A 26,228-nucleotide genomic window follows, 5' to 3' on the forward strand; every position below is an offset into this window, starting at 1 on the left:
GGATGAATTTGGAAGTGTTGTTTTCTCTGCAGTTTTTTTGGAATAGTTTCAGAAGGATGGGTGTTAACTCTTCTCTAAATGTTTGGTGGAATTTACCTATGAAGCCATCTAGTCCTGGACTTTTGTTTACCGGGAGTTTTTAAATTACTGATTCATTTTCAGTACTGATAATTGGTCTGTTCATATTTTCTGCTTCTTCCTAGTTAAGTCTTGGAAGATTGTACCTTTCTAAGAATTTGTCCATTTCTTCTAGGTTGTCCATTTTATTGGTATATAATTGCTCATAGTAGTCTCTTATGATCCTTTGTATTTCTGTGGTGCTAGTTGTAACTTCTCCTTTTCCATTTCTGATATCATTGATTTGGGCCCTCTCCCTTTTTTTCTTGATGACTCTGGCTAAAGGTTTATCCATTTTGTTTATATTTGCCAAGAACCAGCTTTTAGTTTCATCGATATTTTCTATCTTTTTTTAAGTCTCTATTTCATTTATTTTTGCTCTGATTTTATGATTTCTTTCCTTCTACTAACTTTGGGTTTTGTTTGTTCTTTTTTCTCTAGTTGCTTTAGATGTAGGGTTAGGTTGTTTATTTGAGATTTTTCTTGTTTCCTGAGGTAAGCTTGTATCGCTCTAAACTTCCTTCTTAGAACTGCTTTTGCTGCACCCCATAGGTTTTGGATCATCTTGCTTTCATTTGTGTCTAGGTATTTTTTAATTTCCTCTTTGATTTCTTCAGTGATCCACTGGTTGTTTAGTAGCATATTGTTTAGCCTCCACATGTTTGTGTTTTTTGCAGTTCTTTTCTTGTGGTTGATTTCTAGCCTCATAGCATTGTGGTTGGAAAAGATGCTTGATGTGATTTTAGTTTTCTTAAATTTACTGAGGCTTGCCTTGTGGCCCAGCATGTGTTCTGTCCTGGAGAATGTTCCACGTGCACTTGAAAAGAATGTGTATTCTGCTGCTTTTGGATAGAATGCTCTGTAAATATTAATTAAATCCATCTGGTCTAACATGTCATTTAAGGCATGTGTTTCCTTTTTGATTTTCTGTCTGGATAATGTGTCCATTGATGTAAGTGGGGTATTTTTAAAATAAATTTATTTATTAATTTATTTATTTTTGGCTACATTGGGTCTTTGTTGCTGCTTGCATGGGCTTTCTCTAGTTGCAGCTAGCGGGGGCTACTCTTCATTGCGGTGTGCAGGCTTCTCATTGTGGTGGCTTCTCTAGGCATGTGGGCTTCAGTAGTTGCAGCACGCAGGCTTAGTATTTGTGGCTCTTGGGCTTTAGAATGCAGCCTCAGTAGTTGTGGCGCACAGGCTTAGTTGCTCCACAGCTTGTGGAGTCTTCCCAGAGCAGGGCTCAAACCCGTGTCCCCTGCTTTGGCAGATGGATTCTTAACCACTGCACCAGCAGGGATGTCCCCTAAGTGGGGTATTAAAGTCCCCTACTATTATTATGTTACCATTGATTCTTTTATGTTAGTTAATATTTGCCTTATATATTGAGGTGCTCCTATGTTGGGTGCATATATATTTACAGTTGTTATATCTTCTTCTTGGATTGACCCCTTGATCATTATGTAGTGTCTTTCTTTGTTTCTTATAACAGTCTTTATTTTAAAGTCTGTTTTGTCTGATATAAGTATTGCTGCTCTGGCTTTCTTTTGATTTCCATTTGCATGGACTATCTTTTTCCATCCCCTCACTTTCAGTCTGTATGTGTCTCTAGATCTGATGTGAGTCTTTTGTAGGCAGCATATATGGGTACTGTTTTTGTATCCATTCAGCCAGTGTGTGTCTTTTGGTTGGAGCATTTAGCCCATTTACATTTAAAGTAATTATTGATATGTATGTTCCTATTGCCATTTTAATTGTCTTGGATTTGTTTTTGTAGGTCTTATTTTCCCCTTTTTATTTTGCTCTCTTCTCTTGTGATTTGATGACTATCTTTAGTGTTATGTTTGGATTCCTTTTTCTTTTTTTGTGTGTATATCTGTTATAAATTTTGGTTTGCAATTACGTCAGGTGTTTGTATAGCTGTCTATATATACGTGATTGTTGTAAGTTGCTGATCTCTTAATTTCAGATGCATTTTAGATACCTTGCATTTGTACTCTCCTCCTCTCATGATTACTGTTTTTGATATCATGTTTTACATCTAATTGTTTTGTGTATCTCTTTAACTGCTTATTGTGGATACAGGTGATTTTATCACTCTTGTGTTTTAACCTCCCTATGAGCTTTGTTTGTGGATATTTTCTACCTTTACTGTATGTTTTCCTTTACCAATGAGCTTTTTCATTCTGTGATTTTCTTGTTTCTAGTTGTGGCCTTTTCTTTTTTACCTAGAGAAGTTCCTTTAACATTTGTTGTAAAGCTGGTTTGGTGGTGCTGAATTCTTTAGCTTTTGCTTGTCTGTAAAGCTTTTGATTTCTCCTTCTAATCTGAGAGCCTTGCTGGGTAGAGTATTCTTGGTTGTAGGTTCTTCTCTTTCATCACTTTAAATATATCATACCATTCCCTCCTAGCCTGCTGAGTTTCTGCTGAAAAATTGGCTGATAGTATTATGGGGGTTCCCTTGTATGTTACTTGTTGCTTTCCCCTAGCTGCTTTTAGTTTTCTCTGTCTTTAATTTTTGTCATTTTGATTACAATGTATCTTGTCTATTCCTCTTTGGGTTAATCCTGTATGGGACTCTGTGCCTCTTGGACTTGGGTGACTGTTTCCTTTCCCAGATTAGGGAGGTTTTCAGCTGTTATCTCTTCAGATATTTTCTTGGGCCCTTTCTCTCTTCTCCTGGGACCCCTGTAATGTGAATATTAGCAGACTTGATGTTGTCCCAAAGGTCTCTTAATCTGTCCTGACTTCTGTTCATTCTTCTTTCTTTTTTCTGTTCAGTAGCAGTGATTTCTGCTACTCTGTCTTCCCAGCTCACTGATCCATTCTTCTGATTCATTTAGTCTACTGTTGATTCCTTCCAGTACATTTTTCATTTCATTTATTGTATTCTTCATCTCTGTTTGGTTGTTCTTTATATTTTCTAACTCTGTTAAAAAATTTCTGACTTCTTTTTCTGTGCATCCATTCTTTTCTCGAGTTCTTTGATCATCTTTATGATCATTACTCTGAACGCCTTGGGTAGATTGCCTGTCTCCACTTCACTTACTTGTTCTTCTGGGGTTTTATCTTGTTCTTTCATCTGAAACATATTTCTCATTTTGTCTCAGTTGCTATTTGTATTTTTATGTATGTGGTAGGTTAGTTACTTTTCTCGACCTTGGAGAAGCGGCCCTCTGTAGGAAGCGTCCTATGCATCCCAGCAGTTCCGCACCCCCATCACCCAAGCTGTGTGCTGTAAGGGTTCACTCGAAGAGGGCTACGTGGGTCCTTCTGTTGTGGTGGGCTAACTGTGTGGATGGTCTGATAGGCCTCTAGTCTGGTTGGTTGTCAGAACCTGCTTTGTGTGGATGCTACTGGCTGCTGTTTAGCAGGGCCTAGTCATGAGGTGGCTGGTTGTGCAATCCTACATCACCCCCAGGGCTAGTGCTGGCTTACTGGTGGGTGGAGTCAGAGTCCTGAAGACTCTGGGGCTGTTGCCCTCCCACTAGCAGGTGAAGCCAGATCCTGGGGTTAGTGCCAGTCTACTAGCAAGCAGAGCTTGTTCCTGGAGTCTGACTGCAGCCCAGGGATCCCAGAGCTCATTTCAGGTTGTTTTGTGGGGCGATGTTGGTTCCTGACACAGTTGGGTATGGGTTCTGGGGTGTCCTGAAGGTTGCATTGGCCCGCTAGTGGGCCAGGCCAGGGCCCAGCTGATTCCAGGGTAGGGTCTGCCCTGTATTGAGGGGTCGTAGTTTTCTTGCTTCTGGTGTCTGCCCCCTTGTGGATGAGGTTGGTCTAGAGGCTTGGTCTGGCTTCCTGGTGGGAGGGGCTAGTGCCTGTCCATTGGTGGGTACAGCTCCATCTTGGCCCTCTGGTGGGCTGGGCCATGTCTAGGGGCAAGCCCAGAGGTAGCTATGGGCTCTTTAGTCTTTAGGCAGCCTATCTGCTGATTGTTGGCACTGTGTCCCCACCCAGTTAATTGTTTGGCCTAAAGTGTCCCAGCAGTGCGGCCTAGAGGCTGTTGGGTAGGGCCAGGTCTTGGAACTAAAGAGCCAAGATGTCAGCCATCAACAGTGTTCCCCAGTATGTTTGCCACCAGTGTCTGTGTCCCCAGGGTGAGCTTCATCCACCCCTCACCTCTCCAGGAGATGCTCCAAAACCAGCAGGAAGGTCTGGCCCAGGCTCCTGTCAAATTATTTTTTTTCCCTATGTGCTGGTGCGCGTGAGCTTTTGTGTGGAAAAAAAAGGGAGCTTTTTTCACTCCCTTTAAAGTGAAGTCTCTATTTTAAGTAAGCCCCACTGGCCTTCAAGACCAAATGCTCTGGGCACTCGTCTTGCCAGTGCTGGGCTGGGGCGCCTGATGTGGGGCTCAGAACTCTCACTCCTATGGTAGAACCTCTGCAATATAATTATTCTCCAGTTTGTGGGTCACCCATCTGGAGATATGGGGTTTGATTATGAGTCTGCCCCTTCTTCTGGTCTCGTTGTGGTTCCTTCTTTATGTCTTTGGCTGTAGAAGATCTTTTCTGGTAGGTTCCAGTACTTTTTATCAATGGTTGTTCTGCAAATAGTTGTGATTTTGGTGTGAGAATAGGTGAGCTCAGAGTGTTTTTCTTCTGCCATCTTGGCCACTCTCCAAGAAAGAATTTTAATATGGAATATTTGCACTAAATTAAGTTTTAAGCCATAGTCAAAACTGAATAGTTGCAGTTAGATGAAGGTAGACAGAATGGGAATTCTGACTGGTCTCAGGGAGACAAGTACACTGAAGCCTGGTGTGGGAGTAAGGTTTTCAGGGTCACAGAACTCTGCAGCTTCTTTCTCTCTGCCCCTCCACCCTCACCCCTGCCCTGCTTTGGGTCCAGACAGACCTGTGTTTAGACTACAGCTTCACCTCACTCTTCTCATCTGTAAGATGCACATGAGAATACCTATCTTAGTGAAATAAAATATGGGAGAATATCCTGATCATTACCTACCTATATTAGGCATCCTAAAAAAGCAGACTTAAAGGTCTTACAAACAACCCTTTAAAACTTCTTGAATACTTTTTTGGGTTGCCCACCTTGGGGAAAGATGAGAAGAAAGTTGGGTGAATACCCATGAGAAACACAGAAATCAAGAAGATAAGGAGGTAGTAGGGAAGAGGCAAATGGTAAAGTGTGCTCTAGTACATGAGTGAATAAGAACAGTATTCTGAACACTCTTTGCTGAGCAGAATCTGCACACCTGCTCTGATGCTTTGGAATGCTTAGTGGTCCCATGTAGAAAACCAAAAACCTCTCACCCCTCTGTGTTAACCCTTGAGTAAAATCCCTGGACATGTAGTAGTTGAAGTGCTACTTCATTGCCTGTGCTGGTTACCTCCTCTGTGGGGAAGGTGTGCCACAGAGGCACACAGACCTGTTTTAGATTACAGTCCCTCGTGAGTCTTATGATTGAGGACAAACTATCAACATCAGTAATCATGCTCTAAATACTAATTTGATTGGATACAACATAATCATGCTTCATTATAATCATAACTCATTTGGTTAATAAATGCTTACATTTACATTTTTTCCTTACAAAATATCCTAGTGATTGGTTAAAATATGCTAATGACACCACATCCACTTAGTTTCAGATGATTTGAGTAGCTCCCTTGGCATTCTAGAAAGGGAGATAATTGAAAGGCCAGTTAAGAGGTGATTACACTGGTCTGGAAGAGAGGTGGTAATGGCTGAACCAAGGCCATGAAGAGGAGAGGTCAGATGTGACAGATTTTAAGATAACAAAATCTACAGGACGTGATGACAGCTGGAAGAGTTCTGGTTTAGTGAACTAGTGGGTTCTACTCAGAAGGAGTTTCTAGGAGCAGACGGGTGGGTAGGAAATGATAAGCTGTGTTGTGGCCATGCAGGTCAATAACTTAGGGGTGAGTCTGGGCTAGAGACACTGCTTTGGGTCTTATCTGCTTTTGGTGGTGGTTGAAACCATGGGAGCAGGTGAGATTGCCCAGAAAGCTTATATGGTAGGAAGGAAATGGGCTTCAAATGCAGATCTCTGAATGCCAATGATAGTTAAGGGGTATACAAAGGGAGAGGAGTACAGGGGACAAGCCATCAGGTGTCTGGCATCTGAATTGTATGTGTCGGGTGGAAAAGTACATGTCAGTGAAATAATACACATTGTCACTGTTGATGTGGTTGATAAAGCACCAGCTCACTGGTTCTATACTGCTAAAGAGCCAGTGAGTGTTTTATTGGAGAAATACTGAAATTATACCACCCATTGGAGAAAGGGAGTTAATTTTCAAGACTCTTTTTTTTTTCTTTTGGTTTTATTTATTTATTTATTTGGATTCTTTGTGTGTGTATTTTATATATATATATATATATATATACTTCAGATGTATAGCGTGTTACCTTGATATATTTATATATTGTATTATGATTGCCAGTCAAGCAATATTTATCACATTGCATCATTATAGTACAATATTATTGTCTGTATTCATTATACTGTACATTAGTCAAGACTCTTATTTTGAAGTGGGGGGAGTATACTATTTATAACAAACTATAGTCAGATTTCTATTAAAGAAAGTAACTACTGATTTTGTAAAACTAGAAAGTGACAAAAATCTGACAACAAGACAAGTCTCAGTCCTCACCAGCTGGGCACTTCTTCTGTATTGACTGATTGGAAGAGCTGAGACAGTGTGCATGTCAGACAGGAAAGGCTAGATGTGCTGCTGCCAGCACCTCTCACTTTTGATTTCCAACTGAGTTGCTAATCACAAGTGATCATTTTAAAGAACACTCTCCCCCTTCCTTTCCTTGGAAGGAATTCTGTGAGCAGAAGTTATCCTCACAGCTCTGGACTTTGAGAACCTTATCTTTGACAAGTCTTTGTAACATCTCTTAAGTGAGGCTTATTTCTACTAAGGAGTCCGAAGAGCTACTGATTAAGAAAAATTTGTCTGGTGACCAACCTCCTTTATCTCTGAATGGTCTCTATACAAACTCTTTTATTTAGAAACCTGTTGTGCTTCATTCACACTGTGGGATGGCACATGATATAACTCTTGCTGGAGTTTCCTCTTGCTGTGGCTGGACTACACACTTATAAGTTACCATGGAAAGATCCTGTGTGGTTTCCTTTGTGCATATGGGCTCTGTTTTCTGGGGTCAGTGGGTTCTCCCTATCCAACAGGGGAAAGGAGGGGCCAAGGCTGTGGAGACTCTGGGTGTCACATGGAATTTTCAAGAGATGATTCTAATCTCATTTCAGTTGTTTCATCAAGATGTCTACATTAGGATGAGAAATTCCTTCCTAGTCTCTGTTCCTAAACCATACCAAGTGGTTGTATGACTGCAGCTTTCTTGGAATTTTCCTTTAGAGGGGAAGACTCTAAAAATGTCAGAAATTAATAGAGGTGCCGTGTTGTTCCTCCCTTCTCTCTTTTCTCCCAATCCTGAAGTCCCTAGGAAAGAACTTTATTCTTACATATTTAGGCATCCAGCCTTCTCTACTAAGCCCTCCTTCCCCTTGACTACAGAGGACTTCACAGTGAACCAAGCCCACTACTCTCCCAAACTTTTCTTCTTATCGTGGTCTGGCTGAAATACAGCCACAGGCAAATATCAACATTGCCTTGAGCTTAGCAGGATTTTTCTCTGGGGCCATTACAGCGACAGTTGAATGACAACATAGAGCAAGTGTGACATGGAAGTTTGTAAACAGCAGTACTTGTTGAAAGGAACTGTTTTTTTCCTCTATCAGGAGCTTTCCTCTAGCGCCTAGTTAGGGTGTATAAGGAACTAAAAAAGAAAAAAGCTTGTCATGTGGGAAAGTGTTACTTCAGAGAATTGGATATTTTGCCACTCAAAAATATTTGCAGAGGTTCATTTTAGAGTTTCTACTATTTCCCCAAATATGAATCTTCTGTGTGCCTTACCAGAAAATGAGCCTTGTCTAATTTAGTAAAGTATATGTTCATTTCTTTAGGAAAGTGAGTTTGAAGTATCCCTTCAAACTTAGTGTTACACATTGAACGTCAGACCAGATGTTTAAAACTGTTGAGAATCATAATGCCTGTCCTTCTGTTGCAGGTGCAACAACGAGAGTGAGTGGTCCCAGATCCACGAGAATATCATCCGCAAGTCCAGCGCCAAGTACTCTGCCCCTAGCGCCAGTCATGGTAATGTGCTTCTTTGGCTAGGAGACTTTGTGTTGCATTTGCAGTTGCTGATCATACACACCTTAGTTGATTTGTGCTGATAGTTGCCAGATGTAAAGTTCAGTCTCCTACAGACATTTATTCTCCTGTTCAGGCAATTTCTCTTTCTTTTTGTGATAATTTGAGATCTTAACTAATTACTTTTTAAAAATTTTTTATTGGAGTATAGTTGATTTACAATGTGTGTTAGTTTCTGCTGTACAGCAAAGTGAATCAGTTATACCTATACATATATCCACTCTTTTTTAGATTCTTTTCCCATATAGGTCATCACAGAGTATTGAGTAGGGTTCCCTGTGCTATATAGTAGGTCCTTATTAGTTATCTATTTTATATGTAGTAGTGTGTATGCATCAATCCCCATCTCCCAATTTATCCCTCCCCTCCACCCGCCCTAGTAACCATAAGTTTGTTTTCTACATCTGTGACTATTTCTGTTATGTAAATACATTCATTTGTACCATTTCTTTTAGATTCCACATATAAGTGATATCACATGATATTTTTGTCTTTCTCTGTCTGACTTACTTCACTTAGTATGATAATCTCTGGGTCCATCCATGTTGCTGCAAAGGGCATTATTTCATTCTTTTTTATGGCTGAGTAATATTCCATTGTATGTATGTACCACATTTCTTTATCCATTCCTCTGTCGATGGATATTTAGGTTGCTTCCACGTCTTGGCTGTTGTAAACAGTACTGCAGTGAACATTAGAGTCCACCTATCCTTTTGGATTTTGGTTTTCTCCAGATATATGCCCAGGAGTGGGATTGCTGGACCATATGGTAGTTCTATTTTTAGTTTTTTAAGGAACCTCCATACTGTTCTCCACAACGGCTGTACCAGTTTACATTCCCACCAACAATATAGGAGGGCTCCCTTTTCTCCACACTATCTCTAGTATTTATTTGTAGACTTTTTGATGATGGCCATTCTGACCAGTGTGAAGTGATACCTCATTGTAGTTTTGATTTGCATTTCTCTGATAATTAGTGATGTTGAGCATCTTTTCATGTGTGCTTTTTGGCCATTTCTTCTGACCAAAATACATTTTCTGCTCTTTCCATGGTGGATTCCTTATGCTTTGATAGGTAACTTGAGTTCCAGTTTGAATCCAGAGTGAACAAAAGTGTTGCCGGTTTGTCACATTGTGAAGTCTGTTTTTCCTGAACAAAGATTACACACCCAGCCCCCAAAAAAGACACACATAAATGTCACTTTTTCTATTCCTGTTCAGTGTTAGCTTCACCAAGAAAGCCTGACGCTAATGAGAATCAATGATTAGTCTGCCAGTATCAGTCATTCTGGAACTAAAATAGAAGATCTTTATTTCAAAGCAGCTTTCATCTTAGCTCAACTTCTCCTTTTCTTTTTCCCTCATTTTAAAACTCTGTTTAATTTCTATCTAAATCTTGGTACAGTTGTACATATTAACATTAATTCTAAACTGAATATTGCTTGATTAAATTAGAAGCACTATTTAAAAGCCTATAAGATCTGAATAGACGTTTTTCCAAAGAAGACGTACAGATGGCCAGCAGGCACATGAAAAGATGTTCAACATCATTAATCATCAGAGAAATGCAAATTAAAACCACAGTGATATATCACCTCAAACCTGTCAGAATGGCTATCATGAAAAAGGACACAAATAACAAATGTTGGTGAGGCTGTGGAGAAAAGGGAACCCTCACATACAGTTGGTGGGAATGTAAATTGGTGCAGCGATTGTGGAAAACAGTATGGAGGATTCTCAAAAAACTGAAAATAGAATTACCATGTGACCCAACAATTCCACTCCTGAGTATATATCCCCCCCCCAAAAAAAAAGCTAATTCGAAAAGATGTATGCACCCCAGTGTTCATAGAAGCATTATTTACAGTTACCAAGATATGGAAGCAACCTAAGTGTCCATCAAAAGATGAACGGATAAAGAAGATGTAGTGTATATGTATGTACAATGGAATACTACTCAGCCTTAAAAAAGAATGAAATTTTGCCATTTGCAAAAACATAGATGGAGTTGGAGGATATTATGCTAAGTGATGTAAGTTAGAGAAAGACAGATACTGTATGATATCACTTATATGTGGAATCTAAAACGTAAAACAAACTAGTGAATATAACAAGAAAGAAACAGACTCACAGATATAGAGAACAAACTGTTGGTTTCCAGTGAGGGGAGGGACATGGGGAGGGGTAGAGGATTAAGAGGTACAAACTACTATGTATAAAATAAATAAGCTGCAAGGATATAACAACACAGAGAATATAGCCAATATTTTATAATAACTATAAATTGAACATAACCTTTAAAAGTTGTGAATCACTGTTGTACAGCTGAAACTTATATAATATTGTACATCAACTATACCTCAATGAAATATATATATATATAATATATAAATAAAAGTAAAAGCCTATGAGCTTTTAGATAACTATCAAATTTACATAGAACTATGTTTCTCCAGTTAGTTTTTATTGAGTTGGCCAAAAAGTTCTTTTGGTTTTCCGTAAGATGGCTCTAGTAGCGCTTAGTTGTCTTCAACTTCATTCGAAACAGTTTTGTTAGATTATATTGTGACAGCTGTCATATCAGCGTGCATTTAAAAAAAACTTATCAAAATTGTTGATTTTTGTGTAGCCATTTTAATATCGAAGATGGAAGAAAAAAAGCAACATTTTCGGCATATTATGCTTTATTATTTCTAGAAAGGTAAAAATGTAGCTGAAATGCAAAAAAAGATTTGTGCAGTGTATGGAGAAGGTGCTGTGACTGATCGAACGTGTCAAAGGTGATTTGTGTATTTTCATGCTGGAGATTTCTCGCTGGATGATGCTCCATGGTCAGGTAGACCAGGTGAAGTTGATAGCGATCAAATCAAGACATTAATTGAGGACAGTCAACGTTATACCATGTGGGAGATAGCCGACATACTCAAAATATCCAAATAAAGCATTGAAAATCATTTGCACCAGCTTGGTTATGTTAATCTCTTTGATGTTTGGGTTCCACATAAGTTAAGCGAAAAAAACCTTGACCATATTTCCGCATGCAACTCTCTACTTAAACGTAACAAAAACATTCTGTTTTTAAAACAAATTGTGGGGCTTCCCTGGTGGCACAGTGGTTGAGAGTCCGCCTGCCGATGCAGGGGACACGGGTTCGTGCCCCGGTCCGGGAAGATCCCACATGCCGTGGAGCGGCTGGGCCCGTGAGCCATGGCTGCTGAGCCTGCGCGTCCGGAGCCTGTGCTCTGCAACAGGAGAGGCCACAACGGTGAGAGGCCCACGTACTGCAAAAAAAAAAAAAAAAAAAAACAAATTGTGATGGGTGATGAAAAGTAGATACTGTACAATAATGTGGAATGGAAGAGATCGTGGGGCAAGCGAAATGAACCACCACCAGCCACACCAAAGGCCAGTCTTCATCCAAAGAAGGTGATGTTGTGTACATGGTGGGATTGGAAGGGAGCTGCTTCTGGAAAACCAAACAATTAATTCCAACAAGTACTGCTCCCATTTAGACCAACTGAAAGCAGCACTCAATGAAAAGCGTCCGGAATTAGTCAACAGAAAACGCATAATCTTCCATCTCAGGATAACGCAAGACCGCATGTTTCTTTGGTGACCAGGCAAAAACTGTTACAGCTTGGCTGGGAAGTTCTGATTTACCTGCCATATTCACCAGACATTGCACCTTCGGATTCCCATTTATTTCAGTCTTTACAAAATTCTCTTAATGGAAAAAAATTTCAATTCCCTGGAAGACTGTAAAAGGCACCTGGAACAGTTCTTTGCTCAAAAAGATAAAAAATTTTGGGAAGTTGGAATTATGAAATTGCATGAAAAATGGCAGAAGGTAGTGGAACAAAACGGTGAATATATTCAATAAAGTTCTTGGTGAAAATGAAAAATGCGTGTTTGGGACTTCCCAGGTGCTCCAGTGGCTAGGTCTCCATGCTCTTAATTGTTGGGGGGGCGGTGAGGAGGAGGGTTCGAGCCCTGGTCGGGGAACTGGATCCCGCATGGTGCAACTGGGGGTTCGCATGATGCAACTGAAGTTCCCGCATGCCAAAACTGGAAGACCCCCCACCCACATGCCGTGACTAAGGATCCACGTGCTGCAACTAAAAGATCCTGCATGCTACAACTAAAAAATCCTGCATGCCTCAACGAAGATCCCGTGTGCCGCAACTAAGACCCAGTGCAGCCAAATAAATAAATAAATAAATAAATAATTTTTTTTTTAAGGAAAGAAAAGTGTATCTTTTATTTTTACTTAAAAACCGAAGGAGCTTTTTGGCCAACCCAATACCGCTAAATTGTTTCATAATCTCTTTTATATAGCCTTCTTTGTTTTAACTTCCATATACCTGTTGTAAATAAAAAGTTGCCCTTAAATGACAGTGTAAAGCCACTTCAGGGCATGGCAGTTCCCAAAGTTGTTGAAAATAACTTTTTTTTTCTTTATCAGGGTCAACATATATTGAACTAGGAGGGTCCTCAGAGCAGCTCCAAATCAGAGGCTTCAAAGTTTGAGACTTCTCTAAAACTCCGTAGCATGGGGTTCCTCAGGGCCTTTCCCACTGTTTTTAAGTTCCTGTTTCCCCTTATATGTGCCTGGATGCCAAGGAGCTACACGCAGTGTGCTGGAAGGGGAAGGGAGTTCATATTCCTCACCTAAAACTAGGCTAAAGCAAGAGACAAATCTTGTTTTTAAAATACAGAGAAGTTACTACAATTTGGAAAACTGTTCACACCAATATTTATAGTGTTCTTTGCTTTATTTCCTTATTTTATTTATAAAAGCTACCCTTGGCTATAAGTTCTTGGGATATGATGTGATTAAAACATGGAGAGGGGCTTTCCTGGTGAACAGTGGTTAAGAACCTGCCTGCCAATGCAGGGGACACGGGTTCGATTCCTGGTCCGGGAAGATCCCACATGCTGCGGAACAACTAAGCCCATGCACCACAACTACTGAGCCTGCGCTCTAGAGCCTGCAAACCACAACTGCTGATCCTGAGTGCCACAACTACTGGGGCTCGCATGCCTAGCACCCACACACCACAACGAAGAGTAGCCCCCGCTCGCCACAACTAAAGGAAGCTCATGCACAGCGACAAAGACCCAATGCAGCCAAAAATAAATAAATAAAATAAATTTTTAAATAAATTAATTAATTTTAAAAGGGTTTTTTTTAAAGAAAAAAAAAAAAAAGAAACAACCAAAGAGCAGTTTCCACCATCACTTCACCAGGTTAAAATGCTGAATTTTGTCTCACCTCCCAGAGTGAGCAAGAAACCATGCCATCTTCAGTGTCCATGATTTTTGTCCAGAACTCACAGACACTGGCCACTTAAACAGTGTTAGAAAAGCACCCCATCCTCTGTGCTGGGGCAGCATAGACTTCAGAGAGCCTCAGTTAGGATGGCCATAGTGAGAGGAGGTCTTCATGCACTTGTGGGAAATCCAGGAGGAGAAATAGACTTCTTTTCTTTGAAGTATGTGTCTGACTGCTGCTTGGCAAGGCTTAACTTGGAAGCTGGTTGAGATCTTGGAAATCACGTGTTTCAACTCCCTCATTAAATAAATGAAGAAACTGAAGCTCAGTGAAATGATTTAGTGGCTTAACCAGGGAGCCCAGGTTTCCATACTGCAGGCCACTGGCCTTTCCACTCTATTGTCAAAGCTTCTGAGCATGGGTTTTCCACTGCTGGACTCCAGGGTCTTCGTGTCAGAGAATTTCATAATTGCTCAAAGAATATTTCGGGTCTTTATTAGTCTCCTTAATTAAAGATATTTCTTTATAAAAAGTTAATTTACTTTACTGTAAACTCTCACCCATCTTTGTTAAATATCATGAACAGTTCATTGCCTTGGCAGTCTGTTTCAGAAGTCATTAGTGCTTTCCTGTCAAGTCAAATCATACAAAAATGCAGAAGGAGTTGCTATATTAGTTTTTTCTTTTTAAGATTTTTTTCGATGTGGACCATTTTAAAAGTCTTTATTGAATTTGTTACAATATTGCTTCTGTTTTATGTTTTGGTGTTTTGTCCATGAGGCATGTGGGATCTTAGCTCCCCAACCAGGGATTGAACCTGCAGCCCCTGCATTGGAAGGTGGAGTCTTAACCACTGGACCGCCAGGGAAGTCCTGCTATATTGGTTTTGAGTGCTGAGAGTAAATGTGTCATCCAGCAGTAAGTCTCTTAGGTGCAGCTTTAATATATTTGGCTCTTCATTTTTGTTATTGGCCTCTTAGATATGTAGCCACAAACCCAACTTTTAGCAAATTAAACAGTTGATGCCGTGGTTTTCTATGTATTTTATTTATTTATTTATTTTTATAAATTTATTTATTTTTGGCTGCGTTGGGTCTTCGTTGCTGCACGTGGGCTTTCTCTAGTTGCAGTGAGCGGGGGCTACTCTTCATTGTGGTGCATGGACTTCTCATTGTGGTGGCTCCTCTTGTTGCAGAACACGGGCTGTAGGTGTGTGGGCTTCAGTAGTTGTGGCACATGGGCTTCCTTAGTTGTGGTTCATGGGCTCTAGAGTACAGGCTCAGTAGTTGTGGCGCACGGGCTTAGTTGCTCCATGGGATGTGGGATCTTACCATACCAGGAATCAAACCCATGTCCCCTGCATTGGCAGGCAGATTCTTAACCACTGTGTCACCAGGGAAGCCCTCTATGTATTTTTATTTTATTTTATTTATTTAAACATCTTTTCTATGTATTTTTAAATGGCTATTAAGTACAGCTTTATTTGCAAATCTTGGACTAAGATTAATTTGCATTATTAATCCTCATCCAGCTCTTCCACAAGGGATACGGATGGCGAGGGGCCAGGGCCAGATTGCTGGCCCTCCAGTATTCCAAATAGGTGTTAGTTGTGTCCAGTAACTTTGTTATGGGGACAGTGTTTAACCTGAGGTTAAAAAGGCAGTTTTCTTGTGTCAGGGATCAAATTAACAGAGAACTTGTATAGACGTATTTACTGTCAAGTTCTTTGGCTTGAGAGCCAGATGATTGGCAGGTAGAATACCAAGAATTGCTAAAGGACTGGTTGTGTACTGGGTAGGTGAGTGGTCGTTTTTCTGAGTTATTCACGGAGGCTCTTTGGTCCTAAGGACCATGCCTTACCATTATTTGGCATGTGCCTCAATCACTCAGGGTTTCAGAACCAGAAAAGTGATCCAGAAGTTCTGGGATTCCAGCCCCTACAAAAGGGGATGGAGTTTTCCTCTATTTTCTTATTTCTTACTTGAAGTATTGTTGATGTACAATTTATATTAGTTTCATGTGCACTATGAATCGCTATTTTCATAGCAATTCAACATTTTTATAGATGATACTCCATTTAAAGTTATTACAAAATAATGGCTGTATTTCCTTGTACTGCACACTATATGCTTATTGCTTATATATTTTACACATAGTAGTTTGTATCTCTTAATCTGAGTGATGGAATTTTTATAGCCTCCATTGGTGGTTTCTTTCATTCTTCATGTGCCTTTTCACTTGCTCTCTTGCATAAACTGAAGCCCTCTTAATTGTCATGTTTGGAAGAGGAGAGCAGCTACTCAGGATCTTTTTGAGTAGCTTGAAAGCTAGATGTGTTTCTCCCAGCACCTTCAGTCTACATCCTCACAGGTTGCACTTTGCATATATAGGCCAATTTGATAGCTCAAAAAATGAGGAGATGAAAGGCAGTCAGTGGGTATTGGAATAAATCCTTGCCAATGAAGAATGGTAAGAGTGCACTCACTGATTTTTTTTTCCTTTGCCCTCCATCCACTATCTCAAATTCTGGAAACTGTTTCATTCTTAGCTATCTGCTCCAGGCTAGGCCATCTCCTAAGTCAGTGGATTTTTGTTCCCCCAGAGGATGAGATGTAATGATAGCTGTGTAAAGATACTGCAGATAAATGAGCTGAGGTTGTGGGGGAGGGTGAGTACCTCCCCAACTGCTGTCTTCTCTAGAAATCAAAGGCCTTCAGCCTTTCAGGGTCATAAACTAATTGTAACTGAGTCCATCAAGTGATTAGGCTATAAAAAATTACTTTAGAGTGACCGAATCTCAAACACTGATTATCTAACCAGAACGCCAACTGGAATATCATATGTCTGCTTTTCAGGGCACTGTGATCCTGGTGTTAATGACACCTGCGACTTCATATGTGTAATCCCACGGTTTCTTGAGGGAGATGCTCTTAGCTGAAGCAATGAGATCATCTTGAGGTTCTGTCTGGGCGGCAGTAGAACTGTATTTCCTCCACTGACCCAGCAGTGAGAGTACATATTCCTAGTTCCTAGAATACTTTGACCTGCTAGATACAGTATCTGTGACTCTCCTGACTTCTCTTTCTCCACTTCTCCATCTCCTCTCCCTTCTCCATTCCCAGGCCGTTCTTATTCTACATCTCCACTTGTTACTGTTACTGTCTCCATTCTAACCACCACTCTTTTGATTGTCCTGATCATCATAACATCTTCCCTCATTTCTAGATATTCATCTTCTGCTCGACTCCCAAGTTTCCAGATTGACGAGGGTGCTTCCTGCTGACCCATAGATCAGCACCTAAACTCATCCTCCTACCAGCTAATCTCATTCATGTCTCAGAGGCACTCCAAACTCCATCTAGGCTTGACTTCACAGACTTCTAGCCAGTGGCTGCAGTGAGGATCCTTGAGGGCAGGGGAGGAGAGTGATTTCCAGGAGTCTGTTTCTTTGTGCAAAACTCCTAAGGTACAAGTAATGAGCAAAAGCCAGATCACTTTAGGGGACATTGCACATTTCCCAAGTTCTAAATAAAGCCCCTGGGATCATCTGGAGGATCTGAAACTCTTACAGTCTGAAGCAAGGCTCAGTTAGCCCCACAAAATATTCCTTCTTTTCCTTGCAGTGCATTGGTTCCCTGCAGGGAGAATGTGATGTCTGCTCTGCTGCCCTCTGTACAAGCCATTGCAAGGTTGAACCAGAAAATTGCGTCCCGCCCTTTGGCATAAAACACAGCATCTCTTAACTTAGTCGTTTCCAACTAGTGGGACACCCTCACACAAGGTCTTCTTTGGTTACGCTTGTTTCTAGTCTGCCATTGTTTCTATAGACTTCTCTGGGTTCCTAAACGTACAGTTTATGGGAATCAACCCTCTCATTCAATATTCACTAAGACCCAGTCAGGCCCTGGGCTGGATGCTGGGGAACAAAGAGGAAGACAACTTAATTTCCCAGACCTCAGTTTGTATTTAATAGAATAGTTCTCTGGATTTTTGAGATTATCTTGACTTAGATTCTTTTAGATTTCTAGCATGTTTCTTCAGAATAATGTATACTTTCTGCATCAAAACTTTTCTCAAGAAAAATGCTGAATTTTGCCTGAAAAAAATGTGACTCTGTGTTTTCTAGGGTAGAAGTGTGATACTGAGTAAAAAAATGCTTTTGTTTTTGCAGGTCTTATCATTTCTCTGCAGCTTCTTCGTGGAGACATGGAACAGATTAGGAGAGAAAATCCTATGATATTTAATAGGGGATTGGCAATTACAAGAAAATTGGGATTTCCTGATGTCATCATGCCAGGTAAGCAGAACTTCTTGGGGCTGGGGTGGGAGAAGGGTTAGGAGGATTGAGTCCAGTGCTCCCCTTGTGAGCAGGTGGTGAACTATGCTGTGGAGGAGCCCTGCAGCCATTAAAAGCCTCTACAGCCGAAGTCAGGTTGCTGACTGCAGTCTGCAGCCAGTGGCTCCTTTGACTCTTGTTGGCATTTGTTCTTTTCCAGAAGCCCCCACATATGTTCACCAGTGCAGCACAGCAATCCAGCAGATGAGCTTTTTTGTCTCCTATGGAGACCGGATGGTAGGAATCAATACAGAACTTCTCATGGGGATGGCTTTTTATACTCTTCTCTTCAATTACATTTCCTAGAAGAGAATCCCCTCATAGGAACATCCTCTTTAAGGAAAATAGAAAATAGTGCCTGTAGTGTCAATGAATCCCAGTTCAGTTCATGTAGGAATAGCAGATATATTTGTATCAGAAAAATGAATTATAATGAAAATACCATAATGTATCAGAAAAATGGGTCAGGCAAATGGTATAAGTTAGGCACTGTGAATAGTACTATCTGGCCAGTTTCTCAGAAATTGTCTAACTCCTTTCATCTAATTCCTGATGGAGAGCCAGGGCAGAAAGTGGGAATGCATTGACTCTCAAGTGTGGTTCCAGCAAGTCAATCTCAAGTTCATGCTTCCTGGTCAGGGGGATGCAGGCCAAGCTAGAGAAGTGGATCCAAACAGGCCATCAGAACCAAGGGGGCTGTAGGCAGTGAGGGAAGGGTAGAGGCATGGCTCCGATGGATGGCAAGTGGTCTGATAACCAGAGAAGATGGGAACAAGGAGAGGGAAAGCAGAACAAGTAAATTGCTGTTTGTCTGGATGAATTATGGGAAGAGTAGTCCTACCTTTTCCAATGAGTTTTGTTTTGTTTTTTGTTAGTGATGTGATTTTATTTTATTTTTTTAACATCTTTATTGGAGTATAATTGCTTTACAATAGTGTGTTAGGGGCTTCCCTGGTGGCGCAGTGGTTGAGAGTCCGCCTGCCGATGCAGGGGACATGGGTTCGTGCCCCAGTCCGGGAAGATCCCACATGCCGCGGAGCAGCTGGGCCCGTGAGCCATGGCCGCTGAGCCTGCGCGTCCGGAGCCTGTGCTCCGCAACGGGAGAGGCCACAACAGTGAGAGGCCCACGTACCCCCCGCAAAAAAAAATATATAGTGTGTTAGTTTCTACTTTATAACAAAGTGAATCAGCTATACATATACATATATCCCCATATCTCCTCCCTCTTGTGTCTCCCTCCCACCCTCCCTGAGTTTTAATGTTCTGCTAAAAGTTTATTTGCCTTTGTTTAAAAGAGCCAGGCTAGACTAAACTGATTGTGACCACTCTAAATATCACCTATTTTGAGTTCTTCCTGGTGCTGTAAAATCCTCTTGTTGGAAATATTTGCCAGCACATACCCAGAGGAGAGTATGGCCTGAGTATAGAGAAGGCCTGTGTGATGGATTCCAGCTGCCCTCCAACTTCCCACGTTATGCCCAGACTTGTTTTCTGTTGCCTTCGTTCTCTCTCCATAGACACTGTGAATGCAGAGCAAGCTGCTGTGACAGCCTTCGTCTCCTGCTCATGCACACAGGAGGGTCTTTTGTATGGGAGTCCTAGGCCATTTAATCAATTCCTAATCAATTCTGTGTTTATCTTTAAATACTTAGGAGACTTCATGCTTATGAAAGGCCCCCATCTGACTACTGTAGAGGTGATGTCCTCCACAGGATGTTTCTCCCATCCTGTCCCGACATGTTCCTCAGCCCTCTATGACCCTGGTAATCAGGAAAAGAAGAGCCCAGGCATAGTCCCTGGCTTCTTGGCAACATGTCACTGAAGAAATAATTAGTGGTTACCAAAATTGTTCTGGTGATCTTATTTTAATTAGGTATCCGGGCTCATGATATAGAGTCATATATTCTAAAAGATGTACTTAAAGTTCTTTCTCTCTTTTAAGAACTTGTTTGTCTAAGATTGGACATTTCCTTCCTCTTAGCCTTCACACAGTCACAGAATCAAAACAAAGTGAGCAGAGACTAGAAAGGAGCAAGCTTCAGTCAAAAATTTTTAAGCAAACTTTAATTTCAGGAGTTGCAGTATCCAAACCTCATCTATGGAAAGAGGTCTTTTTGTGGAGCACTCTGCATCTCTTTGTATCATTGGCACACAGGTTTATAAAGGATTTCTGAGAATGTTAGACATGACCATGGAAATAAGCAGTATCAGTATCATTGGTGAGGCAAGCTGAGTTTAAGGGGAGTTCCCCTCCTTTGGGCAGCTAAGGGATCATTGTATGATTTGCCCTATAAGGCAGAGACGCTGGCAATCCTGGGATGTCCAGACTGGGGCCGTGAGTGTGCTCTTCGCTGTGTTGTCTGCCTTTGAAGTACTGAGTGCTGGAGCTGAAAGTAAGGATTGATTCACAGGCAGGAAGTAGTCCTTTATGCATCTGTCCTCTCCTTTACCTTTCCTCCCCCTGAGGAAATAATTTTTTGCATAGATGGCCACTCTCAGGACTGTGCACTGACAACTGACAGCCCCCTTAATGCACCCCAAGATATCATCAGAGTAGGTTTTCCATCCTTGGGCAAGGGGATAGGGCTAGCCCTGCAGGTCCTGCTGGAACAGCAGGAAAAGTGTGCAGCAGTGTCTTAAATTGTGGTCAGCCTGTCTTGGGAAACCATGTCTGTGGCAAGAAGTCCCTAAGTGAGGTCACCCCTCCACCTGCAGCTGGTCCACTCGTCACCTGTGGAAGTATTGTACTTGGGCTGCAGCAATCCCTCAGCCCTCACGGTCCTGGTGTGACCGAGTTACAAGAAGTTGCAACTTCTTGATGTATGGTCATATGAGAAATGAACAAGGAAATAACTTACGTTAGTAACTGTGAGCATTTCAACACTTAAGTCTGAGAAATTAGAGTAAATGGGAAAATTAGAATTATTCGTATACTGTGATTCTTATTGTGAAACTACCAGCATTTGGCAGAAACCACCAGATACTAATTTGGAGAGGTCCTTTTTGTCAGATGGCCCAGATAGGTCCTTGTCAAAGCATATTGACAGAGCTTACAGCTCTGAGTTTCAGCATTTAGACAAGTTATAACCACACCAGTATCTAACATACCATTTCAAAAAAGGTCTTTCTGATGGTCTCCTATTGCTTTCCATGAGTATGTACATATACACCATGTGACTGGTGTGAACAGGAGATGTCCTACTCTTTGCCACAGCTGAGGCCCTGACTACACAGCCATCCAGCTGTGCTCATGACCCATGGTGGTGAGCAGGAGGCAAGTCTGCCATTGCTGGTGTCCTGGGAGGTCACAGAGAAGGCACATCAACCCAGGAAATGTCATCCAAGATTATAGAAGAATAAACAGATGCAGGAATTTAAACCTTACTTTGAAACTGAGCACTTAACAGACTTTTGTTGGTTTGTCACCATATTTCTATGGGTATTTCCTCCTTCCCTCCAAACTCATTTTAGTTGCGTATGAAAGCTAATAACTCTATTGCACACTTTTGCTCCTTAGATTTTTTTTCAAGAAACTGGAGAGGAAATATTGGAGCAGGGCAGGTGTTTCAGGTGAATGAGGTGAATGTTGAAGTTAACATTGTTTTCTGTGACTCACTTGTCAGAATTAGCCAAAATAAAACTTTTAAAGAAAACTGTCTGCCAAAAGACTGTAAACTGAAAGGAATGATTTAAAACCACTTGCTCAAGAATGGTCTGTACCCTTCTCCAGACCACATCTAAGCCAGCAGAGATGTGCCACCAGCTTCTGTGTAGTTCTCTAACTGTTAGCTTCCTGGACAGTCTGTTCCCTGGAGTCAGTAGGAATACAGAGCTCTGTCATGCCCCTATGGGAAATAAATTTTTTAACTTGTTTTATAAACCTTGAATTTTTAAGGTTATCCTTTACTGTGGGCGTTAATGGGCCAAGTTTCATGTTAGTTAAATGAGCTTCTCTCTTGTCAGAAGAAATCTGCCCTTTGATTTAGTATGTTCTAGCTGATGGCCAAGTTTTTCCTAAAACAGTAGTTCTCTAACTTTAGTATGTATCAGAATCACCTGCAGGGCTTGGAAAAACACAGATTGCTAAGCCTAACCCAAGAGTTTCTGAGACAGTAAGATTGGGATGGGACCTGAGAATTTGTATCCCTCACAGGCTCTCAAGGGACGGTGATGCTGCTGGTTTTGGACCCCCTTTGAGAACTATGCCCTAGAGAGTACTCTGCTTTAGGGATGCTTTGCCCTTCCCTGAGTCAGACCTGACACAAGCTCCTCTCTGGGTTGCCCTGACCTTGCCCTTTAGAAGGCAGCTATGCTGGCATGGCAGCCCTCTAGGGGGCCCCCTGACTCTTGCCGTTGTGCTCAAAAATACACTCTGTCCTTTGCTTTGACCCCTGATAAAAAGTGCATGCTTCATCACCAACCTGCAAGTGATGTTTGTTTGTTTTTTTTTCTCTCTTTTCCTGTTTGTCTTAATTGTTCTTGTTTCTCTCTGTGCTGTCCCTTCATTCTTGCCCCTTTCTTTCTGGTGCAGAGATGAAGATAGTTGGGTGTAAGTTCCTGCTTTTGTGTGTCCTGTCTGCTTTTGCCTGCTTTGTTTCCATCTTCATTTGTTTCATGGAATGTTATGTTGCAGTAGTGGGGTGGGGTGTCATTTACATTATTAATCCTTCATCAGCCTCACCTTTTGGGATAACTGACAAGACATTAGAGAAGCTACCAGCCTAGCCTAGAGACTGTGTATTACTTAGGGTGTTCATTAAGATCAGAGAAAACTAAGGACATGTTGGAATGTTTAGAAAACCTTAAATAGCCCTAGGTGAATAGATACAGGAAAGGATTTTTATGAGATGGATCAGCTACTCCCACTGAAAAGAAAATGAGTAGTGCTTATCCCAAGCTACAAAAAATCAGAAAGGCAGAAAGCTGCTCTTTTCAACTCTGCTGGACACATCTCATGACTTTTGAAAGAGACACGACTTTTGAAAGAAAAGCTCTTCTCAGCAGAGTGATGAAAGTATTTACCACAAGTAGATTCATAGGACTGTGGTCAGTCTGAGTGTCAAATGAAGCTTTGGCAGTATCTCTAAGGGAGGGTTTAGGAATAATCACATCTGGTCCCACAACAGGTTGAAAGATCATCACATCCCTGATGCAAGAAAGAAATAATCATATACAGTGATGTCACACTATGCCCATTCCTGTCATCCTGTTAGAGCAAAGAACATCACTGACTTTGTAGCAAAAGAAACCAGAAGTGTTGACACTGAAGACATGGTTAGAAAAATAAGGAACCTGTCTTTCCTGGATACTAAAGAAATCCTCCCGAGAGTCTTTTTTTAGTTTCTTCCTCAGAATAAGAATTACTACAACATAAAGCATTGGTCATGTGTCTGAAAGTGTCCATATTAAATGGTAGTTAACATCTCCACATCTCCATGAATGCTGTCAGGAGACTCCTATTCTGCCAAGAGACAGAATTGGCACCATCCCAAACAGGCTGCTGTGTCTGCTGGGAGAAAGTTAGTTCTAGTTTTACATGGTCTTAAGGAAAAGAAAGCACTATCCACAGAAGCTCTTCCTAATCCTATCTAGAATTAGACAAGGCCTAAATAATGTATTTAATACTGTTATCCTTGAACCTAGAGCCTCCACACATGTGGTGTGAGTAATTTATACAGAAGGAACATGAATATAATAAAGAATCCAAGCAAGTCTTAGTGCCCAGGGACTTCCCTGGTGGCACAGTGGTTAAGAATCCACCTGCCAGTGCAGGGGACATGGGTTCAAGCCCTGGTCTGGGAAGGTCCCACATGCCACGGAGCAGCTGAGCCCGTGCGCCACAGCTACTGAGCCTGCACTCTAGAGCCTGCGAACCACAACTACTGAAGCCTGAGAGCTGCAACTACTGAAGCCCGTGCTCCACAACAAGAGAAGCCACCACAATGAGAAGCCTGCACACCGCAACGAAGAGTAGTCCCCACTCACCACAACTAGAGAAAGCCCACGCACAGCAGTGAAGACCCAATGTAGCCAAGTTTATTTATTTATTTATTTATTAATCAAAGACTTAGTGCCCAAACCTGTGTAGGCTGTCCTGGACCATTTCTCCTGGTATAGAATTCTACACCGGCTGGACCTATGTGGCCCCAAAACTTCAAGTAAGGCTGGAGTGTCTGGCAAGAGATTATCTTGCTAACAGATGCTCTGGTGCCTGAGCTGGACCTTGAAGATTCTGAAACCTCTACAGAGACTGCTTTCAGAAGAGACCTGCAAACACGTTGTGAGCTGTTTCTCCAAAGTCATGCTAGGATTCAGGTCTTTGGATGATCAGACCTGGCCACTGAAGCATGCACTTTTCTCTCTGCTGGATGCATCTCTGTCATAGTGCTCCCCAGCCCTCTGAGATTACTGGTAACTGAAAAGCACTGTTTCCTTCTAAGACCTATCACTCTCTAAGGACCCCAGAATGTTTCACGCCAATCCCTGACGCAATAAGATGGCCTCAAGTTCATTACCTTGCTCCTTCCCAGCAGCTGTTTATTGTAGACTTCTAGGAATCTGGATTTTTGATGTGTAGTTGCAGTGTAGTGATGGTGCTCTTGACACTTGAACACTCTACTTCAGGTATCAGCAAACTATAGCCCATAGGCCAAATCCAGCAGCCTGTTTTTGTACTACCTACCAGCTAAGAATGGTTTTTTACATTTTAAAAGGGTTGTGAAAACAACATGTGACAGAGACCTATGTGACCTACAAAGCCTAAGATACTTAATATCTGACCTCTTAGAGAAAAAGTTTGCCAACCTCTGCCTACTCTTAAGTCCCTAGTTCTCTGACATGCAGCTATACCAACAGCTGTCACTGGCTGCTGTGTGAAACTGTGAAAGGGACAAAGATTATTTATTCTGAAGCCCTCTTACAAGAACAACCTCATTCATTCATCTTCCCATTCAAGAAACTCTGTTGCATGTCAACTGAGCACTAAGCATTCAGACATGTAAGGCATTGCTGATGCTGTTAGAGGCTCTGCCAACCTTAGGAAGCAGAGGACACCTAACAAATGGAGTCAGGGCTGCCCTCAACAATACGCACTCCCACTCCCCGTGGAAAAGCCTCCCCCTTCCATACCCATCCCAGCATTCCTCCATGCTGCCTAAGAGGTGCCCAGCCCCCCACCCTCAGCCAGACTTCACTAGTATTCTTCACAGCAGACCCCCACTTTATAGTCCCCTGATGTTAAACCCTGGAGAGCATCAGAATTACCTGACGATTTTTTAAAAAATACAAGTACACAAGCCCACCCAAGACCCACTAGAATCTCAAAGGGTGAATATTAGAAATCTAATTTTAACAAGCTCCCTAGGTGATTCAAATACAGTCAGCAGGGAGTGGTCTTCAGACTAACCACAGAAACCACTGTTCAGGACTTCTCTTTCCCATTCTTATGATAAGGTGCCTGTCCTCATCCCTCTCTTGGTAATATTTCTTGGCCATTGGTGCTAAAGTTTACATGAGCCTCCTGGAGACAGTACCTTAACCCAGAGGCACGATTCCACTTGAAGGCTTTGTGAACATGTAACATACAATAAGGATAGCTGAAGAGCAGGGACCCTGGGAAGCTCTCTGTAAGGCAGGCCTGGGTCATTACATTCTGGAGCTTTTCACATTTGTTTCTTCTAGTTCCTTGAGAATTAGTGGAGAGCTCAATTTAAATGATCCTCCAGAGAGCTTTTGACAAGAAGGCCCCAGCACCATTAACTATTAAAATGCTGCTTTCAAAACTGAGGCCATAATTTGCAAAATTGCAACCCGTAAGGCAGCCTGATACCTATTCAGACTGAGAACAACCTTGGTCTAGGCAGGTCTGTTCTCTAAATAAAGAGCAAAGATCTGATGAAATCAAGCTGCTTCAGTGTGTAACCCAGAAGGTACAGTTGCTTGTATTTATAAATTTTCTTAGCTAGACGATCACCAAAGCATTCTGTTTAAATAGAAAATTTTAAAAGAATGAAAACTGTAGGAATATCTAGCTCAGTCCTTCCATTTGAAATAGGCATTTTGGTTTAAAATACCCTGGAGGAGCTGCCCAGAAGCTATGAGCTCACTCTGTAAAACCAAAACAGACCAAATTCTGTCATTGTCAATCTCCAAGACAATACCCAATTTAGTATTAGTATTTTATATCATATATTGCTAGGAAAAGTTTGAAATGTTCCATTTAGGGACATACTTATTATAACATGGTTAACTTTTGTACAGAGCCACAGACATTTATATGT

General features: G+C 41.4%; 1 protein-coding gene across 7 annotated transcripts in view; it reads left to right on the forward strand.

Annotated features, from left to right (window-relative positions):
- Positions 1-26,228, forward strand: part of DOCK3 (dedicator of cytokinesis 3) — a 422,568-nt gene that overhangs the window by 309,121 nt on the left and 87,219 nt on the right. For all 7 annotated transcript variants that reach the window (XM_060109452.1, XM_060109453.1, XM_060109454.1 and 4 more), the window contains 2 exons: positions 8,196-8,284; positions 17,785-17,910. In XM_060109452.1, the coding sequence (XP_059965435.1) occupies positions 8,196-8,284; positions 17,785-17,910 (215 nt within the window). The remainder of the gene's footprint in view (positions 1-8,195; positions 8,285-17,784; positions 17,911-26,228) is intronic.

This window comes from Mesoplodon densirostris, chromosome 10 (genome assembly GCF_025265405.1).
Source record: "Mesoplodon densirostris isolate mMesDen1 chromosome 10, mMesDen1 primary haplotype, whole genome shotgun sequence".
Classification (NCBI taxonomy): domain Eukaryota; kingdom Metazoa; phylum Chordata; class Mammalia; order Artiodactyla; family Ziphiidae; genus Mesoplodon; species Mesoplodon densirostris.